We start from the raw sequence: 9,830 nt of genomic DNA on the forward strand, positions 1-9,830 counted from the left end.
TTGCGTGGTATGTTGTCGGTGCCGAGGTCATGGAGATAAACATCTGAGTATCTACGGTTCCCTATATGTTATAGCATAAGCGTATAGGACTGACAAGATTCGTTTCCAAAACAGATCAGATGTGCGGGGACAAGCCGGATCTTCGTTACATGTGACGTAAATAAGTGTGTAATTGAAATACATGTGTACATCGAGTAGTGCTATGTCATGCTTTGATCTGGTACACACATTCACATAGCGGTATACAGGTATAGTTTGAAAGCCGTACACCAGAGCGTATGGTAAACTGGTAAACGTATACGTATATAAATTTGCGTGTATCCGTGTACATTGTAGTTGGTACAGGTGTCCTATTGTGCCTCTGACCTGCTTGGTAGTACGTATGTTACCTGTATGAACATGTAGAGAAGTGATTTAGATCATGGGCTGACACCCAACCCAGAGCTTGCATGGACAAACGCAAAAACAAAAAACAAGGCCTTTTTCCCGAAACAAGGCCTTTGTAGTGGGGAATAATCATGTGAAAATGAAGCCTTGTTTAGAAAAAAAAACAAGGCGTTATTATTTCAAGGCCTTTGTTTGGGGATTTATTTTACCCTATGTGCCAATTTTACGCAAGCATGCACGCAGTCAGGCACTCACGTACCCATGCGCATTGAGAGAGAGAGAGAGAGAGAGAGAGAGGGGGGAATCTTATCTGTGTGTTTGTATGTCTGTCCCGTGTATCGTGTGCGTACTTGAGTTCCAAGGTATGCCTCCGTTTCCCTGCCGTCCTATCTGCCTGCCTGCCTGTCTGTCTGCCTGTTAGTTTACCCGTCTGCCTATCCAAGAACATTGACAAACAGAGACACCCCCCGCGGGTTAGGGGGAAGAATTTACCCGATGCTCCCCAGCATGTCGTAAGAGGCGACTAACGGATTCTGTTTCTCCTTTTACCCTTGTTAAGTGTTTCTTGTATAGAATATAGTCAATTTTTCTAAAGACTTTAGTCAAGCAGTATGTAAGAAATGTTAAGTCCTTTGTACTGGAAACTTGCATTCTCCCAGTAAGGTAATATATTGTACTACGTTGCAAGCCCCTGGAGCAAATTTTTGATTAGTGCTTTTGTGAACAAGAAACAATTGACAAGTGGCTCTATCCCATCTTCCCCCTTTCCCCGTCGCGATATAACCCTTCGTGGTTGAAAACGACGTTAAACACCAAATAAAGAAAGAAAGAACAAACAGAGACTCTTCGTTAGTCTCTCTGTGCGTCTCCGTGTCTATGACTACGAGTGAGAGAGAACTTTACACGCTTTGCAATTAGCTGCAATATGCACGCCTGTGCTGTTTGTGCTGTCCTGTGTCAATAGGCACAGACATGACGGCTATTTCACACCCAACCAATTGTCTGTGTTTTGAACGTTTAGCACACGCGTGTGTGTGTGTGTGTGTGTGTGTGTGTTCGGAAGGGGTCTCTGTCAGTGTATGCACTCTTTCAGGATCGGAACAGCTGAATCAGAACTAACAGAAATCTCTTCATTTTTGGCCCACAACCCATAACTATCCTCCAGACAGAAACTATACTTTACCTTGGCAGGTCAGCCCTTAACCTCTGAGTCCATACAAAGGTTACAAGCAAGTTTACCTATGGGTCACTAGAAATGCTTACCTTTTGCTTTCCATCACCGGACTAGGTGTACTCGTACAGTCCATTTGGTGGGCCTATATGTTCGAAAATGAGTGACCCTCCCGCCTGTTTGGACGTAGGGATGCTTTGTCCACTCAAGTTGTGTGGACAAGCATTATTGGAGTGGAATGGTCATCACTCGGAAGTTGTTTGTTGTTGCACACGGAGTAAACAAATTAGTTAGTGTTGGGATTTTGATTTCTGAAGGAGTTGTGCAAAGCTGACTGTTGAATTGACTGAGTGTTTTTTCCCCGCTGTCTGTGTGACTGTCTGTCTGTGTCACTGTATTTCTGTCTCTACTATGTCTTGTCCGTCTCTGTCTCTGTCTGTCTGTCTCTCTCCCCTGTCTCCGAGTCAGTCTCTCGAGTCAGTCTCTGTCTCTGTCTCTGTCTCTGTCTCTCTCTCTCTCTGTCTCTCTCTCTGTCTCTCTCTCTCTCTCTCTCTCTCTCTCTCTCTCTCTCTCTCTCTCTAGGAAACTCAAATCCGCGCAGTTCAAGCACAAGACACAATAATACAAAAATAAAGGTGTTCTTTTTTAATTGGGAGTGTGGATGGGTATTGGCTGGGAGGGGGTAGGGGGGCAGGGAGGATACAGAAAACGCTTTCGCGCAGGTGGTGGTTTGTAGTCTCCACCGAGTCTCTAACGGGATCCCAAAACGGTTTCGAAAGTCAACAGTGAAGTATGATAACTTTTTTGTTTTCAGCGTGTAACGTATGTTGCGGATCCTGTCTGTTGCGTACTCGGAGGGTACGAAGACCTCACCTTTTACGTTATAAATCAGAACAAGAATGAATTTTGTTTCTAAAAAAAATTCTATCACACCATTATTGCAGATTCATGCACAAAACACACAAGACGTATTTGTAAATTTATAGATTCAACTTTTATTTACTGGCTTGTTCCGTGGTCGACGGGTTATTCTTCATTTCTGTATCGTTCATATATCCTGGATCTAATTCTAAAAGTCACTCATCTTGAAAACACGCAGTGATGATGTTGACAGTCGGAACGTCGTGTGGTCCAGGCTGGTTATCGTCGAACGGTTACATAAAGTTCATCATTGATGATCAGGAAAACATCGCACGAAGTTAGAGGGTTGATCGTGAAAAAAACTCGTCCCTCAGATCTCGAACTGGAAACTCGTAGTCGTAACTCGAAACACCAACATATCTGTCGAAATAATGACAAGTCTCAGAACTGGGAATTATTCTATCATCATACAAACCGTTTCCCCTGAGACCTGTGTGATAAAAACACATCTTGTTATTCAAATGGAGATCCAACTATATCATTCATTACAACACTTTATAAACAATTAATTATCCACATTCGTTCCTCATGCTGCTCAACGTTCATACAATGTATTACGTTTGATCTACAGTGATCACATAAAATCTTGGTATTTGATCACACTTGTGATACCGTGACCAATACAGTGCTCATAAAAATTAACTTGGTAACCTTGGGAAAATCAACTTGGATCTAAAAAACATATTTACCGAGAAAAGATTCCATCACCCTGACGGTTACCGGCTACCGCTGTCGCTCACTGCCAGATCTCTGGTCGCTCCGTGAAAGATAGGGTGTCTCCTCTGTGTAAGCTCTTGCCAACTTCGTTCGCCCTTGGCGATGGTTTTTGCTTCTAGGCATAGGCATAGAACGGTGTTGTTGTGGTCCTCTCATGCTTTCGCTCCTTCTCTTCCACTTTCCGTTGCCTTTTCTTTTCGATCGTTATTCTTTTCTCTCTCTGCGCAAACTCCTTAATCGCTAACCGAAACTCATCTTTGCGTTGTTAGCTAACCTAGACCAATGGAAACTCTTGTCTATTCGCGAAAATAGCGATCAAGAATTTCGTACCTAATAATAACCTCATTTATTATCTAACTCCTTATGTTCCCAATACTAATGAACAAAGTAAACTGACGATCACATCGAAAGTAAAAGAATAAGCTTTGAAGGAAACTCCTTCAAGAAATACGACAACTCCTTGACGACAAACAAAATGACGTCAACTGATAGCAAAACTTTGACGTAATTATACTTCGGTTTTCCCGACAATACATAGGCACTTGCTGCATCACCTAATTAAATAGACCATAGGTGCCTGACGGTGCTCGGTATTTGTATGGACCTGAATAGCTTGCGTACATTTTCGCAACATACGCCCCTCCTCTTGAGCTGAAACATTCATGTTTAAGCTAAACCTAGTTATTCAGTCTACTCAAATAGTCGGCCCCAACGTTATCAACCCCTCGGATGATTTTAACAGTAAAGGAGTACTGTTGTAACTGGAGTGCCCATCTCATGAGACGTCCATTCTCTGTCTTGGTCTTCTGCAGGTATGTGAGTGGTTGGTGGTCGGTCTCCAGAGTGAAATGTACCGAGTACAAGTATTGTTCAAATTTCTTGATCGACCATACTACTCCCAAACATTCCTTCTCAATGACCGAGTAGTTACGTTCTGCCTTGTTCAACTTCCTGCTCGCGTACGCCACTGGTTGAAGTCCTTGACCTTGGTCCTGTAGAAGTACCGCGCCTATGGCGATATCGGACGCGTCACTCCTCACTGTGTACGGTTTGTCGATATCTGGCAGCAGCAACACTGGCTTGCATACCAGACTTTGTTTGAGCTTCGTGAAGGCTTCCTCGCACTCTTCGTTCCACACTACCCTTTCAGGTAGACCTTTCTTTGTCAAGTCCGTCAGCGGTGCACTGAGATTGGCATAGTCACTGACATACTTTCTGTAGAATCCTGCCAGTCCTAAGAAAGCCCTGACTTCCTTTTTGGTTTCAGGTCTTTTTGCGCTCCTGATTTTCTCGGTCTTTTCGTCATCTGGTTTGGTCATGCCTTGCCCTACGTGGTGTCCCAAGTAGTCCAGCTCTGCGTAGCCAAAGTAACACTTTGATGGCTTTGCAGTCAAGCATACCTCTTCCAGTCTAGACAGAACTGCTTCTACCGCCTCTACGTGTTGCTCCCACGTTTCTGTCGCGATAATGATGTCGTCTATGAAATGCTCGACATCATCACGTCCTAGCGGTTCTAAGAGCTTCCGCATCATGCGAGTAAAGATCATGCTGGCTGTCTTCACTCCGAACGGTAAGTAGGCGAACTGGAATTGCCCAAGTGGTGTGCTAAAAGCAGTTTTTTCTTTGTCTTCTTCCTTGATGGGAATTTGCCAATACCCCTTTGTTAAGTCAATCTTTGACAAATAGCGCCCTTTCTGCAATTTTGCAAAGATCAAGGGTACGTCTGGGATAGGCTCAGAATCGAACACTACTTCACGATTCAGCTGTCTGTAGTCAATACAGAATCGAATTGACCCATCCTTCTTTTTCACTAATACAATCGGACTGTTGTATGGTGAAATGCTAGGTTCTATGACACCTAACTTCAGCATGTCATTGACCTCCTTCTTCACAATTTCTACTTGTGAAAAAGGTAGCTTGTACTGTTTTACATGCACAGGTTCTTGTGATGTCAGTTTGAACTCACACTCTTCAATGACACATTTCCCAGGTATGTCTTTGAGTGCTTTGACCTTCCTGTCACAAAGTGCTTGTATTTCTGCTTGTCTTTGTGGTTCTAGGTCTGGATTGATGTTTACATCTTTGGGACCTTCTTTTGGTTTTAGGGAAAGCATGGGAAATCGGTCTATCCCCAAATCACCCATTTCATCATCATGCACATCATCCACCACCACCGCCACTATTTCCGGAACTTCCACTATAGTCTTTGCTTTAGTTTGCTCGGACCTGTTCTCTTTGGACTCTGACTCGCGTTCTACATACAACTTCAGCAGATTTGCATGTAGCAGCTTGTCACGTCCCTTGATTTTCACCCTGTAGTTGCAACTACCGACTTTCTCTATCACTGGGTACGGACCCTTCCATGTCAGCTGCAATTTATTGTGCTTCTCAGGCAACAAAAGCAACACTTTGTCTCCAACCGCTAGACTTCTTTCTTTTGTCTTTTTGTTGTACGCCTTTGTGTACTTGAGAGCAGCCTTGCTGAGATTGTTCTTGGCAATCTCGCAAGTCTTCTCGATTTTGTTTGTGAGATCAACAATATGACTGACAGTGGAGCGTGTCTCATCTGCTGTGTCCTCATTCGTCCATACTTGACGTAGAACTTGCATGGGACCTCTGACTTCTCTGCCATACAGCAATTCAAATGGTGAGAATTTCAGACTTTCTTGTGGGACTTCCCTGTACGCGAACAGTAGCGCAGGGAGAAACTTGTCCCAGTCTTTTGGTTGCTCTTGGCAAAGCTTTTTCATCATGTGTTTGAGCGTAGAGTTGAATTTTTCAGTCAACCCGTTTGTCTGAGGATGCCACGGCGTAGTATGGATGCCTTTGATGTTCAGAAGTTTGTTTACTTCTTCCATAACCTCGCTTGTGAACTGGCTACCCCTGTCGGTCAGTACCTCCCGAGGAATGCCCACTTTTGTCCACATGACCCACAAAGCTTCACTCACTGTTTCTGTTCTAATGTCTTTGAGTGGTGTAGCCTCTACGTACCGTGTAGCGTAGTCTACCATAGTCAATATGTATTTGTGCCCTCGGTTAGATGCGGGTATGATGGGCCCTACGATATCGACTCCCACTCGTTCAAACGGTGTCCCTATCAGCGGCATGCTTTTCATAGGCACTTTCCTTGTAGCCCCCTTCCGCGAGCTGCGTTGACACGCATCACATGACGCGCAATACCGTTTGACGTCACCACAAATCCCTGGCCAATAAAAATCGCGCCAAATTCTGTCTCTGGTGCGACGCACGCCTTGATGCCCGGCCATAGGTGTGTCGTGCGCTAATTTTAGAACGTCCGTTCTAAAACATTCTGGGACAACCACCTGTTTGCATGGACTGCCGTTGTCCATGTATATCCTATAAAGGATATCCTTTTTCCACTCGTAATGAGTGCCGTCTTTTGCCCCCTTGGCAACCCGATCGCGGATTTTTGCTAGAGAGGGGTCTGTCTTTTGCTCTCTAGACAAATCCTCTGGCCGAATCTGACCGAGATCGATTTGTTTCGGAACCCAGGGTTTTTTCTCCGCCTTCTGTTTTTCCTGGTTCCGAGTCTGTACAGGCGCACACATTTGTGGCTCTGCCTCCCGTTTCACAATTGGAAAAACAGGTACACTGATCTCGTTTTCATCCATATCTTTTCGGATATTACCGATCAGAACTTGGTGACACAAAGCTTTTGCCACCAACACGCGTGTGACTCCCGAGAAAAACGGTGTGTCCATTTGTACAACCGCTATCGGCATTTTTCTCTGACGCATATCTGCTAGGGTTATGTTCTGGTGTTCGCCCGTATAACACTCCGGCGGCACTAGTGAAGAGTTCACCACTATACAAGTTGCGCCCGTGTCACGGATACCACTTGCGTCCTTTCCCTCTACCTGTACTCTACAGTTTGGATCGTATGCATCGCCCTTACGACATTGGCATGTGACCTCGTCACCTGACGTTCGAACTGCAGCTAGTAATGTTGATGCATAATTACTGCTGGGTCTTGGCCCATCCAATCTTTTGGGACAATCACGCATCATGTGCGGCCCCCCACATCTGAAGCACCCCTTCGTGTTGGGTGGTGGTCTATTCCCTGTTTGCCTGTTTGGATTACCCCCCGACCTCTGTCCAAAGTTATTGCCCTTGTGTGGCTGCCTATTGTCTGACTGTGCGTTACCCCCGGTTGGAGGTGGTCCATTACGCGGTTTATTGTCAAACCTACGCTCGCCCCCCTGTGACTGTCGCGGTGGCATGCGTCCCCCGGCATCACGTGCATCTATGTATGTTTGCACATGTTTCACAACATCATCGATGTTAGTCGGATTTCTTTCCCTAACGAATCTGTTTTGGTCCGGAGTTAGGACATCCAACAGTTTGTCTGTGAGAATTAAATCCTCCAAGTCACCCGACTTCCCTTCCTTTTCGGACAACTCCTTCCATCTATCTAGATAGGTTTTCATGCGTTTTCGGCATTCTTTGATGCTCTCTTCCTTTTCCCACTTAACCTCTTTGAATCTCTTCCTGTAAGATTCAGCAGTCAGCTGAAAACGCTGCAAGATCGCTGTTTTCACCTCATCATAGTTTACTGACTCCTCATCAGACAATTCGATGTACACCTGGCGTGCTTGACCTCGCAATTGCCCTGACAATCGAATTGCCCACTCATCTTCATCCCAATCTGATAGTTTTGCAATGCGTTCAAACTGTTTGAAGTAGGCTTCTATATCATCTTTGTCATCCAAAATTGGCAGATTGATATGTATCTTGCTACTTGACTCTCTGGGCATGCACTGGTTATTTTGGTTTACATTCTGATTTAAACCTAGGTCAACCATTTCCCGCATTTTCCTCAGTTCGAATTCTTGTTGCATTTCTATCTCTTCGCGTCTTTCTCGCGCCCTTCTTTCCTCCCTTCTGGCTTCTTCTTCCATTTCCGCCCTTTTCTGCTCCGCCTCTCTTTCCTCTTCGAGTTTCTTTTCCTCTCGATTTATCTCTTCCAGACGTCGCTTTTCGATATAGTCTGCCAACTCTATACCTGACAGACCCAGGATAATCCCATCCTGCTTGAATGCCAACAGCGGAGATTCCGCCTCCATAACCTGCCGTCTCGGCATTTTCTTAACTTGTCGGTGCAACAACTAGTCTCAGTTATTTTGCCAAAATACACTAAAGACTCAGTTCCTCAATCCTAATTTGTCTACACGTAACCCTGGTATACAAAAGTAAGGAATATAAGAGCACACCTCTAATCACTACCAGATTAGAACACCGACTGACTATAGTAGTTATGTCTTTAACCTAGACCTACTCGACTCCCGAGTTAACTGCTATATCAAACTTCCTTGTGAAGGGTTATAACAACTGATAACACAATCACCACAACGTGATCTGGCTTCCGAGTGACCTTGACACTAATTCAATAGCACAAAACCTAGTCACTACTGACTCAGGAAACACACCAGCTTCACTAAAATAATCTATCACAACAAGATTATTTTCCTTACCTAGTCTCAGTATAGTGTCACATTGACCCAACTATACTAAACCAATATCGACTTTCGAAATTGGAAATCGGCTAACTGGATTTTACAATTCTGACTTTCAGAACCTAGACAAAAACAACCATAATGCTTTTATATGTCTATCCATCCAAGTTAAGCTTTACTAGGTAAACTCGAGTTTTATAGGTTCAGCAATACCATGCTAATTCTCTACCTATCCTCAAAACTCTCATCAGACCCTACTGCACTCCTCACAATAGTTCTGGTAAACCTTCATTCAAAACTCAGCTTTCTTGAGTTGAATTACTTTACTTTAATCTATGACGACTATATTTCTTATGCCACCAAGAAATACAAAGTCATGGACGATTTTAGTCCAAGCGTGCGCTTACATTCAAGTATTGCTTGACTAAAATGGAATAGTGCCTTCGCACAAAAGAATATACGTTGATGTTTCAGTTCGGTTTACAATGTTTCCTTTTTCTTTCAGAATTCATAAATTGGCTATCTCAAGAAAACCTACCTCGCGTCCAAGATAATTTTCCCAAGGAAACCAATCACAATTCTTTCACTCATACACTTCTACTGGTATCACCTACTGCATTCACAAATACTGACAGTTCGTATGTGAAACAAAAATCTACGTGTTACAACATACCTATCCAACTGACCTATTCATGCACATGCAGTCGTGCAAAATGTACAAATACAAAAATGAATTACCATAGCCAGACCTCCGAATGAGTTTTGTGACAAACCTGCACAATGGTGTGATACCCAACTAAAAATTTAGAATTTTGGCTCGTGTCTTTGGAAATAATCCCAAAAACAAGAATGTCTTGGAACTATCCCTAGGACGAGTACCCCCAAATGTTGCGGATCCTGTCTGTTGCGTACTCGGAGGGTACGAAGACCTCACCTTTTACGTTATAAATCAGAACAAGAATGAATTTTGTTTCTAAAAAAAATTCTATCACACCATTATTGCAGATTCATGCACAAAACACACAAGACGTATTTGTAAATTTATAGATTCAACTTTTATTTACTGGCTTGTTCCGTGGTCGACGGGTTATTCTTCATTTCTGTATCGTTCATATATCCTGGATCTAATTCTAAAAGTCACTCATCTTGAAAACACGCAG

General features: G+C 43.8%; 2 protein-coding genes across 3 annotated transcripts in view; one reads left to right on the forward strand and one right to left on the reverse strand.

Moving 5' to 3' along the window:
- Positions 1-9,830, forward strand: part of LOC138958413 (cytohesin-interacting protein-like) — a 43,592-nt gene that overhangs the window by 20,374 nt on the left and 13,388 nt on the right. The gene's annotated exons all lie outside the window — the stretch shown is intronic.
- LOC138958410 (uncharacterized) lies at positions 2,567-9,730 on the reverse strand. Its single transcript, XM_070329551.1, has 2 exons — positions 3,169-9,730; positions 2,567-2,839 (listed from the first exon to the last, which is right to left on the reverse strand). Exon 1 carries the CDS (start codon positions 8,296-8,298, stop codon positions 3,874-3,876), a length of 4,425 nt encoding a protein of 1,474 aa, XP_070185652.1. The 5' UTR covers positions 8,299-9,730; the 3' UTR covers positions 2,567-2,839; positions 3,169-3,873.

This window comes from Littorina saxatilis, linkage group LG2, assembly GCF_037325665.1.
Source record: "Littorina saxatilis isolate snail1 linkage group LG2, US_GU_Lsax_2.0, whole genome shotgun sequence".
NCBI lineage: Eukaryota > Metazoa > Mollusca > Gastropoda > Littorinimorpha > Littorinidae > Littorina > Littorina saxatilis.

Bases quoted from the DNA above. Each gene is read 5' to 3' on its own strand.
- LOC138958410 (XM_070329551.1), bottom strand. From the start codon at position 8,298: ATGCCGAGACGGCAGGTTATGGAGGCGGAATCTCCGCTGTTGGCATTC.